This window comes from Carassius carassius, chromosome 41 (assembly GCF_963082965.1).
Source record: "Carassius carassius chromosome 41, fCarCar2.1, whole genome shotgun sequence".
Lineage (NCBI taxonomy): Eukaryota > Metazoa > Chordata > Actinopteri > Cypriniformes > Cyprinidae > Carassius > Carassius carassius.
Genome location: NC_081795.1, coordinates 26,176,842 through 26,203,056, shown reverse-complemented (window position 1 = coordinate 26,203,056; position 26,215 = coordinate 26,176,842). Strand labels below are relative to the sequence as shown.

The 26,215-nt window shown below is 48.2% G+C and overlaps 1 protein-coding gene and 4 non-coding genes across 5 annotated transcripts; 1 reads left to right on the top strand and 4 right to left on the bottom strand.

Moving 5' to 3' along the window:
* Window positions 1-610: 610 nt before the first annotated feature.
* Window positions 611-717, bottom strand: LOC132123707 (U6 spliceosomal RNA). Its single transcript, XR_009426629.1, has one exon. It is a non-coding gene; the product is annotated as a U6 spliceosomal RNA (small nuclear RNA).
* Window positions 718-13,908: 13,191 nt separating this feature from the next.
* LOC132123402 (uncharacterized) lies at window positions 13,909-16,865 on the top strand. The gene is made up of 6 exons (XM_059533990.1): window positions 13,909-14,703; window positions 14,808-15,017; window positions 15,117-15,382; window positions 15,470-15,726; window positions 15,815-16,063; window positions 16,160-16,865. Exons 1-6 carry the CDS (start codon window positions 13,986-13,988, stop codon window positions 16,797-16,799), a joined length of 2,340 nt encoding a protein of 779 aa, XP_059389973.1. The 5' UTR covers window positions 13,909-13,985; the 3' UTR covers window positions 16,800-16,865.
* A 2,640-nt stretch (window positions 16,866-19,505) lies between these two features.
* LOC132123752 (U6 spliceosomal RNA) lies at window positions 19,506-19,612 on the bottom strand. The gene has a single exon (XR_009426671.1). It is a non-coding gene; the product is annotated as a U6 spliceosomal RNA (small nuclear RNA).
* A 733-nt stretch (window positions 19,613-20,345) lies between these two features.
* Window positions 20,346-20,452, bottom strand: LOC132123750 (U6 spliceosomal RNA). Its single transcript, XR_009426669.1, has one exon. It is a non-coding gene; the product is annotated as a U6 spliceosomal RNA (small nuclear RNA).
* Window positions 20,453-21,114: 662 nt separating this feature from the next.
* Window positions 21,115-21,221, bottom strand: LOC132123689 (U6 spliceosomal RNA). Its single transcript, XR_009426613.1, has one exon. It is a non-coding gene; the product is annotated as a U6 spliceosomal RNA (small nuclear RNA).
* Window positions 21,222-26,215: the final 4,994 nt, after the last annotated feature.

Below are 26,215 nucleotides of genomic sequence, written 5' to 3'. Positions count from 1 at the left end.
CTGAGGCCGGACGCACATCCCTCCATTGATGCAACCGCTCACCGAGTTTGGGGGACAGGGGAATGTAGCGCGTCAGTTTCTAGACGTGCCCGATTCCACCGGGATGTACAGGAGCATCCTCTGGACATGAGGAAGCAGGTGTACACGCTTGCCAGTGGTACCTGGCGTACTGGCGCTGAAGGGGGCGTGGCCTCTACATTTTTTTAAGAAAGAAGAGTGGGCAGTAAAGAAGGGCTGGACAGCAAAGGCTCAGGGTGAAGGGAGTCTTACCAGACGCACTTTGGATCTCCACAAGATGGTGTATGGTCAGGGATTCTCTTCTTACTTCCTACACGTGAGCGTGGAAGTTCTCCGGCTGATTCTAATGTTGTTAAATGAGCAGGTGACACAGTTCTCCTCTCCCTGCTCTCAAGCTCCGAGTCTGACAATGGCCACGTACTTCTCATGAGTTCATCACATGGTGTGACGGAGCGGGGCTGCAACTGAACATCTCTAAGACAGAGGAGATGGTGAGTGATTTTACGTCAAAATGCCTCCCACGCTGAGACTCCTATGATTATTCACCGCACGAGGGCTGATAGAGTAGAGGGGCACGGATTTTGCAATCAAATAAAAGATGCAGCGCTTCACGGATTTGCGTGTCATCCTTTCGCAGGGGCCATGCTAATCTTCTCTGTATCGATCCAATTTTAGTATATGTGCCACCGTGGCAAGCACAGAACAGCTGGCTTGCTCGAGGTATCCTTACCCCTCGGGTCCCCGCGAGCTCTCACAGAGCTGGTAAGGGCCCAGTGAGCCATCTCATCCCATCGCATACCGTGCCGCACGGACCGCGTCGGTGCTGAGGCCGGACGCACATCCCTCCATTGATGCAACCGCTCACCGAGTTTGGGGGACAGGGGAACGTAGCGCGTCAGTTTCTAGACGTGCCCGATTCCACCGTGATGTACAGGAGCATCCTCTGGACATGAGGAAGCAGGTGTACACGCTTGCCGGTGGTACCTGAATGTGGCAGGTGGAATATATATAGCTGGGCTTAGACCCAGACAAATAGCAGACTACAACACAATGGGACTTACACCCAAAGACTTAATGTTTTTTTTCGCTAACAAGGCACTCAGGTTCGTGAAGGGATCAGCCAGAGACAGTGGTCAAATACAAAAATATAATTTTATTATTATTAATTTCTCTTCTTTTACTTTTTATAAAAATGTACAGCCAATGGGGCCATACACACCAAAGTCACTCCAAAAATTCAAGATTTCACAACAAACATATAATACGAATTTCACAGCAAATAGAATGTAATTGACACCAAATCAAATAACAAACACACAATATTCTCTAATCACAATGTACACACACACACACGAAGTGAAGCTAGGGCTGAAACTTACCAGTGGGAGGCTAGTGGCCCGAGCAATGAGCATCCATAACACAACACCCCACTCACACGTGATAAATTTCACACACACGCACCACAAGGGAAATGATCACATTTGGTGAACGCACCGCCACTGCACACACCAAGGGACCCACCACCACAAGGGGCACTGCTCCCACTGGCGGTCTTCAGCACCTAGACAAAAGACAAACACTTGAAAATCAACCAAAACTACAAACAAAAATTGCAAAACACTGTTAAACCCAAGATGGTACTAAAGTTAAAGATATGGGTAGCAATTAAATCACAAATCAAAATACAAATTAAACACACAAAATATCATAGCCCATCCAGCACAATGGGGCAAAAATGCCCTCTGGCTTAACGATCTTTGGTCGGGGTAGACAAAGCAAAACAAATAAATAATCAACCCAAATAAATCAGAATAATGTTCTTGTATATCAGCAGCAGACAAAAGCCTCCATACAAAAGTTTAAATAAACAAACAAAACAACACTGAGCCTATAAAATATAGACCAAAATAATTACAGTTAGTGGTGTCAGTCCATCCAACACTCCACACTTAAACCATGAAACTGGCCATATGATGCCGAATGAAACCAATTCACGGTATAACACGGGGAACAAGATCACCGGGAAACTGCCGATTAACGTGAGTAAAAAACGGTTCCACTTATTCTAGGTCCCGGGTGAAAAGGCAGCTGCAGTTGTTGACATGAACATATTATATCCGCAAACAAATCGTGACAATAAAAACGTAAGCAAAGCAGCAGGCGTTCGGCGCTGATGTCGCCCACTGGCCGCTACACCCCGGCTATAAAGCCTTCCCTGAAATACAAAAAATGTCTACTTATAAACGCATCTCACCGTAACGTTTATCTATTAATTATCGTTGTCACATACCTTTGCTAAACAGCATCCAGTCACAGCCCCAGGCTCTGATCACCAATAACCGGGCACAACTTTAGCTGCTAACAGGGCTTCTACAGCCAGGGGATTCTAAAATTAAAACATTCCCTATAAGCCCCGGTCATAAAGTTAAAAGAGTGGAAACAAAGAACCAGAGCTTTTCATACCGGTAACGCTAGGATAGAATAGATAACCAAGGCAGACCAAGACAGACATCAGACATCAGCCTGCTACAATCTGCCCCCCCTTTCTAAATCGTTGACCCAACGATTAAAAGAAAACCCCATTACAACACTAAACGACGCTAGGTGGTGGATTCAGCATTTAGAGCCGAAAATACACACCGATTCACAGGCCTGGAAGACCTCTGTAGCCGGAACTCATACATGTTATGGCAAATGATGGATATTAGAGTGTTTTCCAGCCGTGGACCGGGATGTTTTTCGTCTGGTCACCTCACCAGTATCCAAGCACCCCGAAGGAAGAACAGCCAAAGAGGTGGTTAAATCATCCGTCAATTCAGGATGAGGTGACTGTGCGAAAGAACTAGGTTCTGGCAGGGATATACCTGGAGGTGAATACTGCAGGTGCAATTCTGGACTAGCTATGACGACCGGCCTGCTGATGTCTGGCAAGCCAAGCACGTCAGGTTCTTCATATCTCCAAGCCATTAGGTCAGAGTCGCAATAAGAATCATCCTCAGTAGGCCGGGGCGAAAAAGAGGGATTAGCGGAAATAGGAAACCAATCTTAGGTGCCCTCAAGATTTGATGCACCACTGGGCTCCACAGGTCGCAAATCCTATGGCGTCCACGGATGTTAAAGTCACGCAAAAACACCTGCTGACCCTCCACCAGTGGAGCATCTCGAACGTGTCGATCATAGTTCTTTTTCCGGCGTAGGGCCGCCATGTCCAACCGCTCTCTGGCCCCCTGAAATGCAACCTGTAGTCGGGCCTGGTGTTCCTGCACCCACTCATGAACCGTACCACCAACCGGATCCTGAACCCTACCCAAAAGAAAATCAACTGGTAATCTAGGCTCCTGCCCGAACAAGAGGAGGAATGGAGACTCTCCAGCGGACTGGTGGGGGGTAGTGTTATAGCAATAGAGTACCTGTGGTAAACAGGACGGCCAGTCCCTCTTCCTCGAAACAGGCAGGGTCCGCAACAAGTTGTGAAGGGTCCTATTAAATCTCTCGCATTGACCATTACCAGACGGATAATATGGGGTTGTTCGAGTCTTTTTAATGCCTTAAAAACCACATAGCTGCTGGATCAGGGCACTTTCAAAGCTGCGGCCCTGATCAGAACGAATCCAAGAAGGAACCCCGAACTTAGAAAACCATTCGGTCACCAATACACGAGCCACAGTGGGAGCACGCTGGTCATGGGTGGAAACTGCCAAAGTGTACTTACTGAAAACATCAGTCATCACTAAGACGTTTTCCACACCTGTCCTACCAGGCTCCAGGGTGGTATAATCAATGGCCAGAATCTCATTCGGCTGCGAGGCCAACAAATGCCCCATGAAGCTTTGGGCCACAGGTTGAGAGTTCTTGGCAAGCTGGCATCGCTCACATGCCTGACACCACTGTGCCACTTCCGTGGACATACCCGGCCAAAAACACCGTTGGCGCAGCAACTCCAGTGTTCTCTCCACCCCCTGATGGCCGTGCTCCTGGTGAACTTGAGTCAGCACATCCTGTTTTAATGAGGCGGGCAGCAATAATTGAAGCACTGCCTCTTTTCCATCAGGGCGCAGTACTTGGCGATATAAGACCTCACCAGTTTCCAGTAGCCGATCCCACTGGCGAAGCCAAGCCAACACAGTTGGGCACACCTGCTTCCGTTCCTCAGAGTTAGGCCGCTGTTTACATCGCCAAAACCGCCAGAGTTCTCTAATATCAGGGTCATCTTGTTGGAGGAGTGAAACCTCAGCTGGCCAACGGCAGGGCAAGGCAGTGATGGTCGCCTGCGCTGCCTCCACATCTCCCAGGGACAATACCTGCTGGAGTGGTTTAGGTAAAGGTGTGCCAGAGAGCATCGCTTGCATTTCCAAAGGGCCTGTGGGATGTTGGCGAGACAAAGCGTCTACATTCCTATTATTCCTACCAGAACGGTATTTTAACTCGAAGTCAAAAGCAGCAAGCTGGGCTGCCCAACGCTGTTCGGTGGCACCCAGCTTTGCCGATGTTAGATGACTAAGTGGGTTATTGTCAGTGAAGACAATACATTTGTGACCCAACAAATATTCACGAAATTTCTCTGTCATGGCCCACTTAAGGGCCAGAAACTCCAATTTCATGGAGCTGTAATTTTGCATATTACGCTCTGTAGGCTTCAACCCCCGACTGGCATATGCTATTGGCCGCACCTTGCCTTGTTGCTCTTGGGAGAGCACCGCTCCCAGACCACCATAACTTGCGTCAACCTCCAAAATAAATGGAAGGGAAAAGTCAGCGTACGCCAGCACTGGTGTTGTGGTTCAGTTTACATTTTAGAGCTTCAAAGCTATCCTTACACTCGTCGCTCCACCTACCAATATTTTCCCGCTCAGATTTCCATTTTGACTTGATGTTCCCTTGGGCAGCCACCAAACGATGTAACGGGGCGGCCAACTTTGCGAAGCCTTGCACAAAACGGCGATAATAGCTCGCAAACCCCAAAAAAGAACGGAGCTCTGAGATGGTAGTGGGGGCCTGCCAACCAGCGACCACCTCAATCTTTCCTGGGTCAGTGGCTACACCCTGGTCAGAGATCACATGGCCCAAATATTGAACCCGTTGCTGGAAAAAGGCACATTTGGAGAGCTTCGCCTTCGGCCCCTCTCGCTGCAGCCGCCCCAGCACCACTTCCAGCCTCTCCAGATGCTGTCTTACTGTAGAGGAGAAGATCACAATATCGTCAAGATATAGAAGCAACGATTGACATTGTTGATCTCCAAATAAACGCTGCATTAACCTCTGAAAGGTGCTCGGGGCATTGCAGAGCCCGAAGGGCATCCGGTTCCACTCAAACAGCCCAAAGGGCATACAAAAAGCCGTCTTAGGCTTATCCACTTCTGCCACTGGGACCTGGTTGTACCCACTGGCCAGGTCCAAAGTGGAGAACCAACGAGCACCGGTCAATGCATCGAGCGATTCCTCAATACGAGGAAGAGGGAATGCGTCCTTCCTAGTGTTGTTATTTAGCTGGCGGTAGTCTACGCACATGCGCAGGCTACCATCCTTCTTTTTAACTAGGACAATCGGGGATGCATAAGGACTACAACTCTCTCGTATGATGTTTGCCTCAAGCAGTTGATTAATGTGTTCTTTCACTACCTCGTACTCTGAAGGAGGTATCCGACGATAGCGTTGACGGATCGAAGTATCCTCCACAAGAGGGATATCATGAGCAAGCAAATTGGTGCAGCCCAAATCCATGTCAGAGGCCGAAAAGACATCCTTATATCTGTACAACAACTCCCTCACTGGTCCTTGATCATCAGTGGGCAGTGAGGACAAATCTAAGACCTCTATCTGGTCCGGCACAGAGGGGCTAACAAGCTGGGATGACACCGTAGCAGTAACGGGGGGTATTTCAGTGACCCCTGCTGGCAGGCTAACAATGCGAGCATGATCAATCGTGCCTACAATAGTACGTGGAAAAAGCAAGACGTCAGTAGAATTTACATTGACTATGGGTATGTAGGCTGTACCCCGATTAACCTGGACTAGAGCAGGAGAGGCCAACAAGCCAACAGGTAGGCCAGAGGCCAAAGGCTCAAAGAGCACCATGGACCCTGAAAACTGTTCGAACAGGTGGCTGCCACCAACTTTATTACTCCACCTGGAATACGACAAGCCTTCCTACCTCTGACCCTAACCATGCCAGGGGCAGAACTAGGTACCTGGATGCTGCAACTATAACATTGTTGTATCGCCTGCAACACGGGTGATGGAGCCTCCAGCACTAAGGGTAAGTCAAGGAAAGCTGTGCCATGCGCCCCAAACAGCTCTTGATAACATTTGCGGATCACATTCATCCCTAGCACACCAGGGACTGGATGGGGCTGGCTGTTTGGGGGATCACGAACTACCAATACTCCACAATTGGGCATTGATTTCCCACAAAGTTCGACATCTAACTCCAAATAGCCAAGATAAGGGATGGCCAGTCCATTGGCAGCCCTAAGCTGCAACCAATGACAAGAGTGGAGCCGCTCTTGACCCCATGGTTCATAGTTCTGACGAAAGAAACTTTCAGTGACAGTTGACACCATAGACCCAGTGTCAAGCAGGCAAGGTACCTTAACTCCCCCAAATAGCACATCAAGATGAGGGCAAGACGACATCAATTTTGAGGCACCCTTCGACTCTTGTGACCCAAACCCTGAGCCAATAGTAGCCCCACCCAAACTTTGGCTCTGCAGTTCGGTGAGGATTGGCACGAGATTGGTTACTACAGTCCCGCGGGGCCTGAGCAGGGAGTGGAAAGCAAGCAGGGACACGAACCCCATCACACTCCCAAGCCAAGTGGCCAGGCTGCTGGCAACGCCTGCATGTCTTAACGGCATCACGGGGGAAGCGATTTCATTGGGGAGGATTTTGTAAGAGGGACAGACTCTGGGTAAGCTTCTGTAATTGATCTTGTTGGTTTTTCAGCTGCTCTTGTTGACACTTCAACAAATCCCTGATCTCACTCAGTTCAGAAGCAGCCGGCACCAGAGCCACCGGCTGGGAACTGCCTTGAACCCGATACTGAATCCCCAATGCTGATGGAACAGAGTAGCTACGACCTCTCATACCTCCCGGTAAGCCCTCCTGCTCCCATCTAATAGCCTCACTCCTTACTTCTAAAATAGTAGCGGTCGGCTGCCGGCGTACCATCTGCTCGAGTTCACGACGCAGAGCCCCATCGAGGACATGCTCCACAAACTGATCCCTTAGCAGTGCCTCCGCGTTGGACATACTCTCAGGCGCACTCTCCTTAACTTTCGCCATAAGGCTCAGCAAGGCAAGGGAGAACTCCTGCAGGGGTTCTCCTTCCTGTTGCCTTCTTAAGAAAAAGGATTCCTGCAGGGCTACATATGAAGCAGTACAGCCATACACCTCACGCAACACAGCAAATATCCTATCTGGGTCTGCTCGATCTGCACTAGGACGGTATTTTAATTCATCCCGAGCCTTCCCCTCTAGATGATCATAAAGAAAGAATGCCTGATCAGCACGAGTCAAATGTCGTGCTCTCATGCAAGCTTCCGCTTCCTCAATCCACTCCCCCAACTTAGGGCTTGCCCTACCACTAAACAGAGGGCTTTTTCTATCACGTGGGACAAAAACTAACCTTTCTGGTACCGGGATAGGAGCAGGAATAAGGACAGGGCCCGGAGCAGGGGCAGGGCCTGGGGTCTGACGTAGACGCTCATTATCAGCTTTCAGGTGAGCTATCAAGTCCCTCAACTCCTGTAACTCATTCCCTTCAGCCACCCCCTGTTGCATATTTTTGGTAATACACAGTCCAATTGGCAGAAAATGTAATGTAATGGAATATATATAGCTGGGCTTAGACCCAGACAAATAGCAGACTACAACACGATGGGACTTACACCCAAAGACTTAATGGTTTTTTTCGCTAACAAGGCACTCAGGTTCGTGAAGGGATCAGCCAGAGACAGTGGTCAAATACAAAAATATAATTTTATTATTATTAATTTCTCTTCTTTTACTTTTTATAAAAATGTACAGCCAATGGGGCCATACACACCAAAGTCACTCCAAAAATTCAAGATTTCACAACAAACATATAATACGAATTTCACAGCAAATAGAATGTAATTGACACCAAATCAAATAACAAACACACAATATACTCTAATCACAATGTACACACACACACACGAAGTGAAGCTAGGGCTGAAGCTTACCAGTGGGAGGCTAGTGGCCCGAGCAATGAGCATCCATAACACAACACCCCACTCACACGTGATAAATTTCACACACACGCACCACAAGGGAAATGATCACATTTGGTGAACGCACCGCCACTGCACACACCAAGGGACCCACCACCACAAGGGGCACTGCTCCCACTGGCGGTCTTCAGCACCTAGACAAAAGACAAACACGTGAAAATCAACCAAAACTACACACAACAATTGCAAAACACTGTTAAACCCAAGATGGTACTAGAGTTAAAGATATGGGTAGCAATTAAATCACAAATCAAAATACAAATTAAACACACAAAATATCATAGCCCATCCAGCACAATGGGGCAAAAATGCCCTCTGGCTTAACGATCTTTGGTCGGGGTAGACAAAGCAAAACAAATAAATAATCAACCCAAATAAATCAGAATAATGCTCTTGTATATCAGCAGCAGACAAAAGCCTCCATACAAGAGTTTAAATAAACAAACAAAACAACACTGAGCCTATAAAATATAGACCAAAATAATTACAATTAGTGGTGTCAGTCCATCCAACACTCCACACTTAAACCATGAAACTGGCCATATGATGCCGAATGAAACCAATTTACGGTATAACACGGGGAACAAGATCACCAAGAAGCTGCCGATTAACGTGAGTAAACCACGGTTCCACTTATTCTAGGTCCCGGGTGAAAAGGCAGCTGCAGTTGTTGACATGAACATATTATATCCGCAAACAAATCGTGACAATAAAAACGAAAGCAAAGCAGCAGGCGTTCTGCGCTGATGTCGCCCACTGGCCGCTACACCCCGGCTATAAAGCCTTCCCTGAAATACAAAAAATGTCTACTTATAAACGCATCTCACCGTAACGTTTATCTATTAATTATCGTAGTCACATACCTTTGCTAAACAGCATCCAGTCACGGCCCCAGGCTCTGATCACCAATAACCGGGCACAACTTTAGCTGCTAACAGGGCTACTACAGCCACGGGGATTCTAAAATTAAAACATTCCCTATAAGCCCCGGTCATAAAGTTAAAATAGTGGAAACAAAGAACCAGAGCTTTTCCTACCTGTAACGCTAGGATAGAATAGATAACCAAGGCAGACCAAGCCAGACATCAGACGGATAGGCCGGCAGGTAGACAGGACAACAGTCGCATGTCAATGGCGTAGCTTGTCAAACGAAAGGTCCCGATTTATATAGGGACTCGACCATCGCGGTTGGCTCACTGTTCACTGTCCAGCGCCACTCACAGCACTGCAAATGAATTGCCATTTGGCCAGACAGCTGTAGCCTGCTACACCTGGCGTACTGCGCTGAAGGGGGCGTGGCCTCTACATTTTTTTAAGAAAGAAGAGTGGGCAGTAAAGAAGGGCTGGACAGCAAAGGCTAAGGGTGAAGGGAGTCTTACCGGACACACCTTGGATCTCCACAAGATGGTGTATGGTCAGGGATTCTCTTCTTACTTCCTACACATGAGCGTGGAAGTTCTCGGGCTAATTATAATGTTGTTAAATGAGCAGGTGACACGGTTCTCCTCTCCCTGCTCTCAAGCTCCGAGTCTGACGATGGCCACGTACTTCTCATGAGTTCATCACATGGTGTGTCGGAGCGGGGCTGCAACTGAACATCTCTAAGACAGAGGAGATGGTGAGTGATTTTACGTCAAAACGCCTCCCACGCTGAGACTCCTATGATTATTCACCGCACGAGGGCTGATAGAGTAGAGGGGCACGGATATCGCAATCAAATAAAAGATGGAGCGCTTCACGGATTTGCGTGTCATCCTTGCGCTAAGCTGAAACCAATCTTCGGGGATGTGTTGCGATTTGTTTCACCCGCCCCCTCGCTCGGATTGGCCCACCGGAGGAATTGTTTCACCATGTCCCGCCTCCGCTTCCCTCACCCCATTGGCCCCCGCGAATTGTTTCAGAGGCGCTCGTTGCTCCCATTGGCCGAGGGTTTTGAGGCGGCGCTGTCAATCGTACGTCATTTACAATGGTCAGATGCCCCTTAAACAATACTATTTTGCTGTTTATCTCCTCCGATTTCGCCAGTTTTAACTAAAAAAAAACACTTCAAAACACAAACGTTTTTTTTCCGCAATTTCTCCTGCAAATTTATACACCGATTCTTCATTTTCGCTACCCTGCAGTTTTGCGGATCAGGTGAGTAAACATATTTTACTCTTTCTCACTTTTATCTGTATCGTTTAAAAACAAAAAAAAGAACAGGCGTACAGTATGCATTTTATCCATGTGCAATGCATGCAAAAAAGGCGGGAGGTAAAAAAAAATAGGGTAAAACTGAGTCGTTTGTAAAGTTGTGTTGACATTAAGTCAATATTTCATTATAAAAAAAAATACAGTTTCATTCATGATTCTCATCGACACCCAATAAATGTACAGTTTTTCTTTCTTTCTTTTCAACTTATGCGGGAGAAAAAATGTGGAGTCTTTCATAAAGATATGATGACGTTTAACCCGCAAAAAATAGATCTCGGTATAAAGAGTATATTTTCATTCAATGCATGCAGAGTTTTTCTGAGACGTTCGTTTGTCCCTTTTTGACATTATGTCAGTTTTAATAATCAACAACGATGAAATGAAAACGAAATTCGTCTAAAACAATACAAACATTATTAAAAAGAATAAAAAAATACAAAACCCTTGATAATGTACCCTTTTCACAAGTTTATTTTTTTTTATTTGTTTGTTTGTTTGTTTGTGTATGCCATGAATTACCCTTAATAATGAATAATAATACATAAATACTTATTTTGTGTATCAGGTTTTCAATGCATTGTTTTGTATAACATCAGGTGCATTTCTTTACTGTTGCAGAATGAAAAGCAAGCCCAACCTTCGATTTGAGGCTGGAGAGCTGGTGCTGAGGCCGTCTAAAAAGGCAGCCCCTCTGGAGAAAGTCCACCTTTCACAGGTGGCTAAAGGGGTGCCCTTTGTACCAAAGGACCCAGAGGCTGTGCTGGAGGAGGCCAAGGTCAGGGTTATCCAGGGTGGAGGGTGTCCCTTTGATGACCTACTGCTGGAAAGTCAAAGTGCCATCCAGTTTGGTCAATACAGAGGCAAAACCTTCAAGTGGATGCTGGAGAATGACCTTGGTTACTCCCTCATGGTCCTGTCTGGACATCAGAGGGAGCGCGAGGCTGGCAGATTGGACAGAGGTGCCCTCATGGCTAATAAAGATGTTTTTCTCAAATATGCCTGCACATTCGAGAAGGTTGCAGAAGCCATCAAAGTGCGCCGGCAGAGAGAGGGAACAATATCTGGCTGTGAGGGTGACTGTCTGGTGGGCTTTGGGGTCTACAGCAAGAACACCTTCAAGGAGCTCTATGAGGCCAAGGACAGGGAGAGGAAAAGGTAATATATGCTTTTGCTTGCTAATTGTATTTCTCTTTTGTAAGTATTTTACTCTAATCATTCATGTATATTATTTTGTTGCAGCTATGTGGATTTCATAAAAGGCAAGAAAACCAGTGCAGGCAGCAAGATGGATACCCTGAAGAAATACATCTTGCAGAGGGAACAGAAGAGAATTAGGGCTAAAGGGAGAAAACAGCCATCCTCTGCATCCCAGCCTGTACGGCACACTTCACATCTGGCTTCTCCTCCTCCCACCCAAAGCTCCCTTTCCCAGCCAGCTACAGTACACGGTGAGTTTTTATATTATAGAGATTATACCTGGCATAATTCTATGCATGTTCTAATGTAATTATAAATAACATTGCACATTTTCTGCACTCAGAGCCAACAGATGCAGATCTTCTGGCTTCAGCCATGGAGGTGGAGACACAGGGTGAGTGTTTTGTTTTCTTTTGTGTCATATAGTATTATGTAACCATAAATGCCTATAAACTGAAAATAATTAAATCATTATTACTGATTAGAAAATTAAAAATTACTTCTTCACAGTACATCAACCACCACCAACTGTAACGCCTATCCACTCACCTCGTTTGGAGCAAAGAGCCGCTCAAAGGCTGGTGTCAGCAGCTTCTGAGGTACAGTTTTCACTCCATAAGTGTGCATATATATATATATATATAATTATTATTATTAAATTACTTATTTGTTATTATATAACAAATACATATATTATATTCTTATATTCTTATATATATATATATAATTATCACATTACTTATTTGTTATTATTCATTTATATATATATATATATTTATATATATATATTTATTTCTTTGTGTGTGTGTGTATATATAGGTTGTTCTCCCTGAGGCCTGGAAGCACTCCCTTCCAAAGGAACAACATGAGTGGATCGGCCGCTCCCTCTTCCGAAACCAGGGTGGAAGGGCAGTGCTGACAGAAAACCTGCAGGTGTGGTGGTACCCTCCCCAGCCACGTCTGCTGTATCATCAGCCTCCAGCATCGCCGGACGTGTTCTTCACCTGGCCGCTGTGTTTGTGGATGCCCTACAGGATGTGGTCCTACAAGCTGATCTGCAGCTCACCAGACTGCAGACGGTCCGGTCAGCGACTGACTGCTTGTGGGCTCTACAAGACAGTGAGGCGGGTGCTGAACTTACACGGCTGGTATTTTCTGGCGACTGAATACCTCGAGTGTCAGCGCTGCCATAAAAAACTAGCCGCGTGGTCCTACGACATCCTGGACCAGCTGGATCCGGCTCACCGCAGGATGTTCCCAGCTATCCTCACTTACCGGTGAGTCATGAAAAAATTCTTCTTTTTGTAGGACAAAATACATAGGCAGTTGCAGTTAACTACTACAATGTTACACCATTAACTAGGCTGTAAGGGTAATCATGCAACTTAATTTACTTTTAAAATAATATTTACTTTAAAAAAGGAATTACATGTCATTTGTACAGAAAACAAGCCTTATCTTTCTTTTGAAGTTTTTTCACAAGACACTGTCTCCCAGTCTAGGTTCGGTTCAGAAATGTGTGAACGAATCTTCATTGAACTAAGCTTTAACTTTCGAAGGTGTCAGAAAGACCCTTCATTGAACTAAGCTTTAACTTTCAAAGGTGTCAGAAAGACCTTTCATTGAACTAAGCTTTAACTTTCAAAGGTGTCACACTCAGAACAATAGCATTTCAACACCTTGAGACACTGCACCTTTAACCTTTTCAGGAGTTAACGACCCCCCCCCCATGTTTTATTGTGTGTGGAAAACATCACATCTTTGCTCTTGAAAAAAAGAAACACTTTAGATTAACTTCAAAACACTTTGCCTTGGTTTGTCTGTTTATTGCAACAGGTTCTCTTGTGATATGCATGTGGCAAAGTTGATGAGGGAACGCTCTCTCGGCAACAGCGCCACAATGCTATATCACAAACTATGTGAAGAGCATAGTGAGGACTGGATGGAGAGGACCCTGCAATACCTGTCTGTGTGTGACCGGTTTCAGAGCACCAGCATACGGCCTATCACACCTCCACCTCCAATGCCACCTGTACCGACTGCCCAGTGGCTCCTCTCTGTCCACGCAGAGGATGTCCGGTCCCGGTATAGTGAGCTAAAAGCCAGGGTCACCTCTGTGTTCGGGTCCATCCTGAAAATGGACTCCACTAAAAAGGTATCATATTAATCACAGATTATCTTAAATAGATTTGATTCTTTGTACATGTTTGGAGCTCATTGAACTGTTTTGTTTTCCAATAACAGGTGGCCAAAAAACTGGCAGGAGCTGGAGCTAGGACCGCAGCCTGGGTCACCAATGTGGGCAACGAGCACCGACAGGTCCTCATGTCTGTGCTCACCTCACATGAGGGTCAGGGACTGCTGCCTATGACCACGGGCCTGGTGAGAAGGTACGAGGCGGCAGGAGTCGCTCCCCCCACGCTCCTGTATGTGGACAGAGACTGCTGCTCTTCAGTGGGAACATCCAGAGCAGCTGCCATGTTCAGCGGCTGGAGCGATCTGGTGGTTCGTCTGGATGTGTGGCACTTCATGCGGCGCTTCGCTGCAGGTCTGCACACTGACAGCCACCCGCTCTACGGTCTGTTCATGGCAAAGCTCTCTGCCTGCATTTTCGCCTGGGATGAGGGAGATGTGGCCCTGCTGAGGGAGGCGAAAAGGAGGGAGCTGGAGCAAAAGCAGGGCATCAGAGGCCTCACTGAGGAGCAGTTGACCGGCAGGCTCACCTCAAGACAGCTGGCGCAGCACTGTCGTCGCTGCACACGTGGCCTGGAGGAGACAGAGCAGCTGATCGGCCTGATGCTGGAGGCCTTCAGGGACGCCAGGGAAACCATGGGCATCCCCTTGGTGGACCAGGAGAGGATGGACGTCATCTGGGACACTCAAAGGCGCCATCTTCCCTGCATCCTGGACCCTCCTGGAGTGCAGCTGTACACACAGACAGGAAGTGTTAAAAAGGGAGGGCTCACACTTCCTGTGTACCGCTGTGCTCGGGGGTCCACTTCCCTGGAGTCCTTCCACAACCACCTCAACCGCTTCATACCCGGTAAGGTTACACACCTCCTCCTCGAGGTGTGTTTTTGTGAAAGTCTATTTCATGTTATTTGTAAATTTAAATAAGTCTTAATGTTTCCTCTTTTTTTAAATCAGGAACAAGCGCTAACCTGGAAAATTTCCAGGCTTATCTGCTTGAGGGTTTTGAGCGGTGGAACGAGAACCGGGCCGCTGCTGCTGTCACACATGCTCCCTTGTCGCTGCGCTGCTACAGTGGCTCACTCCAGCACGGCCTCAATGAGCTCAGCCAGCGTCTTCTTGGCTGTAGTCTTGTGCAAGACTACTCCAAGCCAGGAGAGTACACAGGTTTGTGCCTATAAGGCCATGTTTTTTTTTGTTGGTGTCGTCTCTTGTAATGCACTTCTTTTTTAAGACTTTGTTTTCTGTTTAATTTTGTTTTGTCAGGTGAGCTCATTGGGGTGGAGTATCTGTGCTCGCAGCAGTCCTGGGAGTTCAGGGAGAACTTTGGGCGGGACCCAGATGTCCCAGACGGAATCCCAGTGGACTTGGGAGACATAGAGGATGAGGGATTTGGGGATGAGACAGGGGAGCAGGACCACACCGTCTCCCCTCTTTCTTTAGTCTCGACCAAGGAAGCTATATTGTTGTCTCGGGATTCAGAGTCACCCTCTCAGTCCTCCCAGGACTTGCCACCAGAGCCCCAGGAAGATGTATGTATACATACAAGCATCCTTTGCCATGGCATAACTTGGAGGACTTTTTCATCTATACTAACTGATCTTCTTTGTTCTTGTTAGGTGTGCAGAGGACCAGACGGGACTCCTGGATTCGACAGAGTGGTGGACCTGGCCAGATACTTTGTTGGGCTGAGAGAAAAGCCTTGCGTCTCGGACAGGGAAGCCGCTGACATTGTTCGGCTGTGGGACAGACTGCCGGACAGTGACAGACAGGGTGTTTCCTATCCGCCGAGACACAAGGACAGACTTTTGCAAGGCAGGTTCAAGGCCACCCACTCCAAAACCTCCACCTGCCATGGAAAAGAGAGCCTGAAGCGGTTAGTTAAACATTTGCACACTTTTGAGCCGTAAAAATATAAATGACTATGCTTTTTATGCTTTATAATCCCCTATTTTATTTTACAGGTGTGTGCTGGGGCAGGGCTCCGGTCCTGCGCAGTGGCCTAATATTAGTCGGATTGTAGAGGCAGTATGTCTGGAGCTCTGCTCCATTCATCCAGCGGGGAAGGTGAAGTGGGGTGTTTCTATGAACCGCTGGGCTGCCATTCTACACGACTACCAGGCCATACGCAGACTGGTGGGGAACTGCCCAGCACTGAGGGGACGGACGAGGATTCAGTTGTTTGAGGTCAATCAGCGGACGCTTTCTGTCTGGTAAGTCGTTTTATTGATATTTTATATTTTATTGTTAAAAGTAATTTTACAATTCTCAGATTATGTTCATCCTATTAATTGTGTTATCTCAAAAAGGTTTAACAACTACAGGAAGAAGCTGGAGGCAGATGTGTTGGCTCTGAGTGTTCCCTTGCCTCAGATCAGCATGGTGTCTCGCACTCAGCTTCCTCTAGCCAGGCAGATGACGTCAATGCCCTCAGCACCTGGGTCGTCACTTAAATCTTTCCCCTATGTCGCAAACCCTGATCTGTCAGGTCAGGCCACACGACGTGGGCAGCGACCTCCTCCCCCTGCATCAGCACCCGCGCTCTCTGCTCAACAGCCAGTGTCTCTCTCAGCTCCTCCCGCAGCATCCCTCTCTGCTCCACAGGCTGCTGTCCTCTCTGCTCAAAGGCCAGCGTCTCTCTCTGCTCCTCCCGCAGCATCCCTCTCTGCTCCACCGGCTGCTGCCCTCTCTGCTCCAGCAGCATCAATGAGCAGAACAACTCTGTGGAGGAAGAGGAAAGCAGCAGAGGCTTTAGCTCAAGAGCAAGGGCTGCCCCGTCCCCAGCAACCTGCACGAAAACCATATGCGTGCACTCAATGTGGGCAGCCCAGAAAAAAAGAGTTTGGGCACACCAGGGTGGGTAACTTCTACTTCTGTGCCACAGCAGAGGGAAAGACATTAGAACAGTGGCTGCAAGAAAAGAAGAATGTGGGAAATCCTTCATTGTAAATAATTTTATTTGTAAATATTGTACATATAAGAGTTTTATTTTATTCTATTACCATTTGTTTGTATTTAATAAAGATTGTGTACACAGACCAAAATGATTGTTCTTTATTTCAAAAGGTTTATCTGCCTACATAAAAGACATATAAAGTGTCCTAAATAATTAATACTAAATAATTAACTTTGTCTGTTCTTTATTTGAGGACATTTATTTGCCATCACAGAGTTCATGCAAACTGTCATTACAATATTTATTCTTTATTTTAGAACATTTAATGACTGTTCTTTAGTTTGAGAACATTTATTTGTCCATCAAGGCCATGTTAATTGTCTTAAATGATGGTTCTTTATTTTAGAATGTTTATCTACCTTCATTAAGACAATGTTTATATTTCCAAATGATTTTATTTTAGATCATTTATTTGCCGTCATGGCAGTTATTGTCTTAACCATTTCTTTTATTTGTGTAGCTTTTTTAATTATTCATTAGCATTCCAATGTTCCTGTTTTCTAAATAAATTATATACACTTTTTTTAAATAAACTTTATTATAAAAGGTATGAACTAAGTTTAATTTAATATCAATACACACACAGTCTGTTTTTTGTTTATTTATTAAATAATTCACACTAGAAACAAAATATAAAAAGTATCAAATATATAATTGTGAACAAATTACTAAACAAATATATGAATAAAACTGAAAAATAATAGCAGAAACCGTACAACAAAATGGAAGATAAAAGATTTTATTAAATAGTTCACACTAGAAAAACAAATGCTTAATGCAAATTTTAAAACAAAGGAATTAACAGCGGAAACAGTACAAAAAAATTAAAGATAATAGAAAAGATTACATAGTTCACATTAGAAAAAAAAATTATGAAATATATGGTAAGGTAAACATAATACAAATATAAAAAGAAAATTGTAAGAAACAGTATAACAAGTTATAGTTATAGTAAAAAAAATATATATATAAAAAGAATATAAATGTAAATTAAATACTAAATACTAATTAAAAAAAAAAAACTAAACAAACAAGCACTGTACTAAAATTAACAGATAATAAAAGACAAGTAAATCAGTGCCAATTATTTACGGGGGAGCAAGAGACCGCTGCTCTGCCAGCCAAAGTTCCACAGTCTTGCCCTCGTAACTGCTACAAAATGATTTTCCACCGTAGCGTGAGTGACCATAGTCCTTGGTTTTGGGCTGCTGACAAAGAGAGCAAGTCAGCGGTTTACATTTCTTTGGCCTTTTCTGAGGCAGGCCCTGTGCAATTTCTTCCTCTTTCTTTTTCTTCCTCCAAGCAGTTGTCCGAGGCACGTTGTCATAGTTGTCTGCAGCTGCAACCCTCCTCTGCTCAGAAAGCCATTGCGATACAGTCCTACCAGCTGCAGTGGCACAGAAACTTTTCCCCCTAAAGAAACTGTGTCCAAACTCCAGTCTCTTTGGCTGTCCACACAATCTGCACGGATATCCTTTTGGATCTGCTCTCCGTGCAATGCCTTTTTGTTGCTTAAGAGCTTTTTTGTCCTCTTCGGCCCTCTTTTTCCGTCTCCAGGCTGTGGCCCTGGGTACCCTTTTAAGGGCTGCAGCAGATACAGCCGATGGAGGAGGGAGCACAGCCAGCGATGCGCATGTAGGAACTGTTTAAGGCAAAAATACATATAGTATTACATTAGACATTTGTTGCTTCTCACATGAATTTATTCTTTTACATTCTTTCATAGTCTAAAGATCTCACCTGATACTCTGACATTTTTTAGCACTGGAGGCCACTGTTGACTGGTGGATGGGGTGGCTTGGAGAGAAGACCTTCTCTCCAATCTTCTACGGAACCGCCTCCTCCTTTCACTTTCCTCCGAAGAAATCACTGGAGGCCACTGCGGACCGGTGAATGGGTTGGCTTGCAGAGAAGACTCTCTCCGCAGACCTTTCCTAGACTGTCTAGTGGATGGGGTGGCTTGCAGAGAAGACTCTCTCCGCAGACCTTTCCTAGACTGTCTAGTGGATGGGGTGGCTTGCAGAGAAGACTCTCTCCGCAGACCTTTCCTAGACTGTCTAGTGGATGGGGTGGCTTGGAGGGAAGCCTTTCTCTCCAGTCTTTCCCGGAACAGTCTCCTCTTTTCGCTTTCCTCCGAAGAAATCACTGGAGGCCAATGAGGTTTGCGAAATTTCATTGCTTTTTTGTGTTCTTTTTCAGAATCTGCCCTCTGGACCCGCAAAGCGGTTTTTTCTAGGTCCTCTGAAAGCCTCCTGCGGAATTTCTTCCGCCTTACCTGCACTCTTTCTGAAATTACAGGAGGCCATCTCTGTTGTTTTGGCATCGCAGATAGTGCTTAGGTGCAAGCTGTCAATAATTCAAACTGTGGGGCCACAACAATTATACTCAGGTAAATGGGCGGACCACAGGTGCCCAGGTAGCCACAGGGGGCCCAACAGAGAAGATTGGCCGGGATTTTGTTAAATGAGCAGGTGACACGGTTCTCCTCTCCCTGCTCTCAAGCTCCGAGTCTGACGATGGCCACGTACAGCTCATGAGTTCATCACATGGTGTGACGGAGCGGGGCTGCAACTGAACATCTCTAAGACAGAGGAGATGGTGAGTGATTTTACGTCAAAACGCCTCCCACGCTGAGACTCCTATGATTATTCACCGCACGAGGGCTGATAGAGTAGAGCGGCACGGATTTCGCAATCAAATAAAAGATGGAGCGCTTCACGGATTTGCGTGTCATCCTTTTGCAGGGGCCATGCTAATCTTCTCTGTATCGATCCAATTTTAGTATATGTGCCGCCGTGGCGAGCACAGAACAGCTAGCTCGCTCGAGGTATCTTTACCCTCGGGTCCCCGCGAGCTCTCACAGAGCTGGTAAGGGCCCAGTGAGCCATCTCATCCCATCGCATACCGTGCCGCACGGACCGCGTCGGTGATGAGGCCGGACGCGCATCCCTCCATTGATGCAACCGCTCACCGAGTTTGGGGGACAGGGGAACGTAGCGCGTCTTTTTTTAGACGTGCCCGATTCCACCGTGATGTACAGGAGCATCCTCTGGACATGAGGAAGCAGGTGTACACGCTTGCCGGTGGTACCTGGCGTACTGGCGCTGAAGGGGGCGTGGCCTCTACATTTTTTTAAGAAAGAAGAGTGGGCAGTAAAGAAGGGCTGGACAGCAAAGGCTCAGGGTGAAGGGAGTCTTACCGGACGCACTTTGGATCTCCACAAGATGGTGTATGGTCAGGGATTCTCTTCTTACTTCCTACACATGAGCGTGGAAGTTCTCCGGCTAATTATAATGTTGTTAAATGAGCAGGTGACACGGTTCTCCTCTCCCTGCTCTCAAGCTCCGAGTCTGACGATGGCCACGTACTTCTCATGAGTTCATCACATAGTGTAACGGAGCGGGGCTGCAACTGTACATCTCTAAGAAAGAGGAGATGGTGAGAGATTTTACGTCAAAACGCCTCCCACGCTGAGACTCCTATGATTATTCACCGCACGAGGGCTGACAGAGTAGAAGGGCACGGATATCGCAATCAAATAAAAGATGGAGCACTTCACGGATTTGCGTGTCATCCTTTCGCAGGGGCCATGCTAATCTTCTCTGTATCGATCCAATTTTAGTATATGTGCCGCCGTGGCGAGCACAGAACAGCTGGCTCGCTCGAGGTATCTTTACCCCTCGGGTCCCCGCGAGCTCTCACAGAGCTGGTCAGGGCCCAGTGAGCCATCTCATCCCATCGCATACCGTGCCGCACGGACCGCGTCGGTGCTGAGGCCGGACGCACATCCCTCCATTGATGCAACTGCTCACCGAGTTTGGGGGACAGTGGAACGTAGCGCGTCAATTTCTAGACGTGCCCGATTCCACCGTGATGTACAGGAGCATCCTCTGGAAATAAGGAAGCAGGTGTACACGCTTGCCGGTGGTACCTGGCGTACTGGCGCTGAAGGGGGCGTGGCCTCTTACCGGACGCACTTTGGATCTCCACAAGATGGTGTATGGTCAGGGATTCTCTTCTTACTTCCTACACATGAGCGTGGAAGTTCTCCGGCTAACTATAATGTTGTTAAATGAGCAGGTAACACGGTTCTCCTCTCCCTGCTCTCAAGCTCCGAGTCTGACGATGGCCACGTACATCTCATGAGTTACTCACATGGTGTGACGGAGCGAGGCTGCAACTGAACATCTCTAAGAAAGAGGAGATGGTGAGTGATTTTACGTCAAAACGCCTCCCACGCTGAGACTCTTATGATTATTCACCGCACGAGGGCTGATAGAGTAGAGGGGCACGGATTTCGCAATCAAATAAAAGATGGAGCGCTTCACGGATTTGCGTGTCATCCTTTCGCAGGGGCCATGCTAATCTTCTCTGTATCGATCCAATTTTAGTATATGTGCCGCCGTGGCGAGCACAGAACAGCTAGCTCGCTCGAGGTATCTTTACCCTCGGGTCCCCGCGAGCTCTCACAGAGCTGGTAAGGGCCCAGTGAGCCATCTCATCCCATCGCATACCGTGCCGCACGGACCGCGTCGGTGATGAGGCCGGACGCGCATCCCTCCATTGATGCAACTGTCACAAGGTGACGATCTTTAGGGGCGGAACCAAAATTCGGGAAGTTTGGTTCCGCCCGGAAGTGTTTCCGCCCGGACCGGAAAAACAGAACACCGGAACTTCCGGTAGCGCCGTAAGAAGGAAAATCAGGGAATTCGATGCACCTGTGCCTAGTTAGGGACAGCGGTTGGTGATTGGAGGATACGCTGGACAAGGCAGTACTTAAGGCCAAGTTATTTCACAGTCTAGGAAGCTCTCTTTGGTGTGTGTGAAGCACTGGGTTGTGCCCGTCTTGGTACGCTGCTGGTAGCTGTCTAACTCTCTCTCTCCCTCAGGCTGGAATTGTATGATTGTGAAGACATCGCGAACCTTAAAGGTTGAGAAGTGAACAGATTATACGGCGAACTGAGACGACGTGAAAAAGGGGATTGGAAGTGGCATTGATGTGAGTACTAAGAGCCAGTCGAAAGTGCCCTGTATATTGACCTGGCGTTGTGTAGATCTCTCCAGGAGGAGGAGGGTGGCCCTACCCCTAATATAGTGTGGTGGGAGAGCCGAAGGAATACTTATTGAAGTAGTCGCAACGACGACATCACTAGCTAGGCCGCATATTCCATCGCCAGATCCGAACCAAGCGAAGTGAAGGAAGACGGGTGTCCTTTCCGTACACTGAGTGTGGTGGGTGAGTCTTCGTGCTGTGAAAACCTATAATTTTGACGTGGTGTTGTATATTGCTGTGGGCTGCTGTGTATTGCCGTGTGTCCTGTCAGATAAACCCCCGCCTTCACGCACTTCGGCGTGGGAGGACAAGGAGATTGCTGGTCCTGGCCTAGTTCAGTACAGTATATGTTGTGAGCGTGCTTCAGATCTCCGGAGATAGCACGGTACGCTGTGTCCAGCCCAGAGGTGAAAGCCATCCAAAGCAGAGTAACTGTGTTTTGTGTCTAAGTTGATACCTGTGGAGAGGAAAGGAAAGAGAGTGAGTAACACAAGGAGAAACAGAGGAAACCTGTACTTACAGTGCGCTGTGTTCAGCCCAGAGGTGAGAGCCATTCAAAGCAAACTAACGGTGCTATTGTGCCCAAGTTGATATCTGTGGAGAGAAAAGGAGAGAGAGGGAATAACACGAGGAGGAATAGAGCGAACCCTGTACTTACAGTACGCTGTGTCCAGCCCAGAGGTGAGAGCCATTCAAAGCAAACTAACTGTGCTATTGTGCCCAAGTTGATACCTGTGGAGAGAAAAGGAGAGAGAGTGAATAACACGAGGAGGAATAGAGCGAACCCTGTACTTACAGTACGCTGTGTCCAGCCCAGAGGTGAGAGCCATTCAAAGCAAACTAACTGTGCTATTGTGCCCAAGTTGATACCTGTGGAGAGGAAAGGAGAGAGAGAGTGAATAACACGAGGAGGAATAGAGCGAACCCTGTACTTACAGTACGCTGTGTCCAGCCCAGAGGTGAGAGCTATTCAAAGCAAACTAACTGTGCTATTGTGCCCAAGTTGATACCTGTGGAGAGAAAAGGAGAGAGAGTGGGTAACACGAGGAGAGACTGAGGGAACCTGTACTTACGCCGCTGCCTGTGGAGAAAGAGAAGGCGAGTGAGCACCCAAGGAACGAACTGTGTGAACCAGTACTTACTGTGAGCTGTAATCAGCGAAGAGGTGAGAGCAAAACCAAGCTGAACTAACTGTGCCTGTGTGTCCCAGCCGCTGCCTGTGGAGAAAGAGAAAGCGAGTGAGCACCCAAGGAACGAACTGTGTGAACCAGTACTTACTGTGAGCTGTAATCAGCGAAGAGGTGAGAGCAAAACCAAGCTGAACTAACTGTGCCTGTGTGTCCCAGCCGTTGCCTGTGGAGAAAGAGAAAGAGCGTGAGCACCCAAGGAATGAACTGGGTGAATCAGTACTTACTGTGAGCTGTAATCAGCGAAGAGCCGTTGCCTGTGGAGGAAGAGAAAGAGAGTGGGCACCTCGAGAACGAACTGAGTGAACCAGTACTTACCGTGAGCTGTATTCAGCGAAGAGGAGGAAGAAGGAGGGCGCTACGGATACCTAAGACTCAGGCCGGGGCCCGAGCCCCACGCCCCGGATCCCCGTGGCCCCCTTGCTCCCTGACCTCTTCCCGGCCATAGCCCATCTGGAGGGCCGAGTCAGAGTTTAGTTTTAATTGCCCTTTCCCTATTCCCTAAGCTATTTTTAAATATTTAAATAAAGATTGTGTTATCACTTACTTGTTCTCGTGTTGCTTGGCCATTGGGTCGGGTTTGGGGACCTCCTCGAGGTGGAAGTTGAGAAGGGGTGTGGCTTAGTTAAAGCATAGCCAGCCCCTGGGTGTGACAGATTTGGCGTAGTCGGCAGGGTTTCCACCTCGAGTTGAGTAACCAAGGTCGTCCAATGACCGACAACGCGGGGCTTTCAGCCCAACCCCGTGCCATGCCCGTTTTTATGGGGAGCCCCTGGATTCAAAAATATGGGGGGACAGAATCCGAGGTACGATTGTCTGAATGGAAGGCTCAACTAGAGTACTTGGCCGACCTACAGGGCCTTAGTGCAGCCCAGCGGCTTCAATTTGTGTTAAACTCCCTGGATGGAGAAGCGCGGCGAGAGGTGCATGCCGCCCCCGAAGCCGTTAGAGCCAACGCCCAAACCGTGTTCCAGTTCCTCACTGAACAGTATGGTGACCACACCCCCGTAGCTGTCCTTCGCTCCCAGTTCTTCAATTGTAAGCAGGGCCCCCGCCAACCGATTAGAGCTTTCGCCCTGAGGTTGCGAGAGAAATTCGCCCGACTACAGACCCGTCGGGACCACGGGTTGGGAGATGGAGAGACTCTATTGCGGGACCAGTTTCTTCTGGGGTTGAAGGAGGGTCCGGTGAGACAGAGCCTACGTATCCAGTTTCGAAGGGACCCGGGTCTTACGTTCGAAGATCTGAAGAAAGAGGCACTGGCCCTGGAAGGTGATGAGACTGAGGTGAGTGGTTCCCCAGTGTGTGCGGTTGTCAGTGAAGTAGCACCAGCACAACCCGGAGGCCCTGACTGGAAGCAAGCACTGAAGGCTGAACTTTTGAAAGATGTCCGCGATCAGATGTCTGAACTGTCTAAAGCCCTCGTAGGAGAATTGCGCCAAGGACGGGCGCGGGAGGAACCACGGCCGGCGCCCCGAGACCGAGTGTACTCAGAGGGAGGCCGAGAGCCGTTCAGGCGCCCGAACCACTTTAACCGGCCCCGTTTCGAATGGGACGAGCAAGGGCGACCCATCTGCAACCGCTGTGGCAAACCAGGTCACTATAGCCGCCAGTGTGGGCCCCGCAGGGCGTCAGAAGGGGGTTTTTAGGTCGGCCGGCCACTGTGGGTCGTGTGGCCGGGACCCCTCGAGAAGACCCTGGAAGAGGATATGGCTCTAGGAGCCAGATGATTGGGCGTAGCCCCGTGGCGAAGGTGAGAGTGTGCGGCAAGGAGATTCAATGCCTGGTAGACACAGGCTCCCAAGTGACGTTGTTTGCTGAGAGTTTATCCGAAGAAGTGTTTGGGAAACAAGGGGCACCAGGGGCGGAGGCCCCCTGGCTTACTCTGAAGGGCGCAAACGGCCTCGACATCCCATATATTGGCTACCGATTGACGGACCTAGAGGTTCACGGAGTGATGGTCCCCCAGAAAGGTGTGATTATCGTGCAAGACCATTGTCTGGGTGCACATCGAGCCCTGTTGGGCATGAATGTCCTCGCTGATTGCTGGGAAGAGCTATTTCGGGCTAGGCCCGTATCGAAGATACCACCTGCAGAGAGGCCCAAGTGGGAGTGTGTGGTAGCTGACTGTCGAAGGGTGCAAATGAGCCAAGTCCGCAGGGAACAGGAAGAGGTAGGAAGAGTGATGTGTCGTTTTGCTTTGTCTGTCCCCGCAAAAAGTGAGGCTGTTGTGTGGGCGCGAGTACCGCCCCGAAGAGCGGGCCCAGAAGAGTGGGTGCTGGTGGAGCCCCATGTGGATTGTCCACAAGTGGAAGTGGCACGAGGACTATCGACGGTCCGGCGGGGGAGAGTCCCCGTGAGGATACGGAATGTACATCCATACGCGGTGCAACTACATCGGCACCAACGATTAGCCCGTCTGACAACGGTTACATCCCACCAAGTAGGGGAAGAGAGGGATATTAGTTTTCGTCAGGTGTGCCCCACTGTCATCGAGGTGGCCCTGACACAAGTAGACACCCCATGGGGTGGTATGGAGAGGAGTGTGCCGAGCCACCTGGCGGGTGAGTCGTTACAAGGGGAGGATTTAGAGCAGGCACAGACACAGAAGTTACAGGCCCTCCTTCGGAGATGGCAGCATGTGTTCGCCACCCACGATGAAGACTACGGATGCACCCAGGTGGTACAACATCATATACCTACCGGGGATGCAGGGCCCAGCCGGGAGAGGTATCGCCCAATTCCGCCCACTTTGTATACCGAGGTACGTACACTCCTGCAAGGCATGCTGAAGCAAGGAGTTGTTAGGGAAAGCAGCAGCCCGTGGGCGGCCCCCATAGTGCTGGTGCAAAAGAAGACGGGGGCTTGGAGATTCTGCGTGGACTACCGTAAGCTGAACCTCGTGACTAAGAAAGACGCTTTCCCTTTGCCACGGATCGAAGATTCGCTTGCCAGCCTCACGCAGTCGGCATGGTACTCTACCCTAGATTTGGCCAGTGGCTACTGGCAGGTGCAGGTGGCCGAAGCAGACCGGGAGAAGACTGCCTTTACAACCCCGTTTGGACTATTTGAATGGGACCGGATGCCTTTCGGGCTCTGTAACGCTCCGGCCACCTTCCAGCGGCTGATGCAGCGGTGCTTGGGAGGTCAGTTAATGGAGTCAGTATTA

Coding starts and splice junctions, on each gene's coding strand:
- LOC132123402 (XM_059533990.1), top strand. CDS start 13,986: ATGTCTGTGCTCACCTCACATGAGGGTCAGGGACTGCTGCCTATGACC. Junction 14,704..14,807: donor CCTCAACCGCTTCATACCCG/GTAAGGTTACAC, acceptor TTTTTAAATCAG/GAACAAGCGCTAACCTGGAA. Junction 15,727..15,814: donor GGAAAAGAGAGCCTGAAGCG/GTTAGTTAAACA, acceptor TTTATTTTACAG/GTGTGTGCTGGGGCAGGGCT.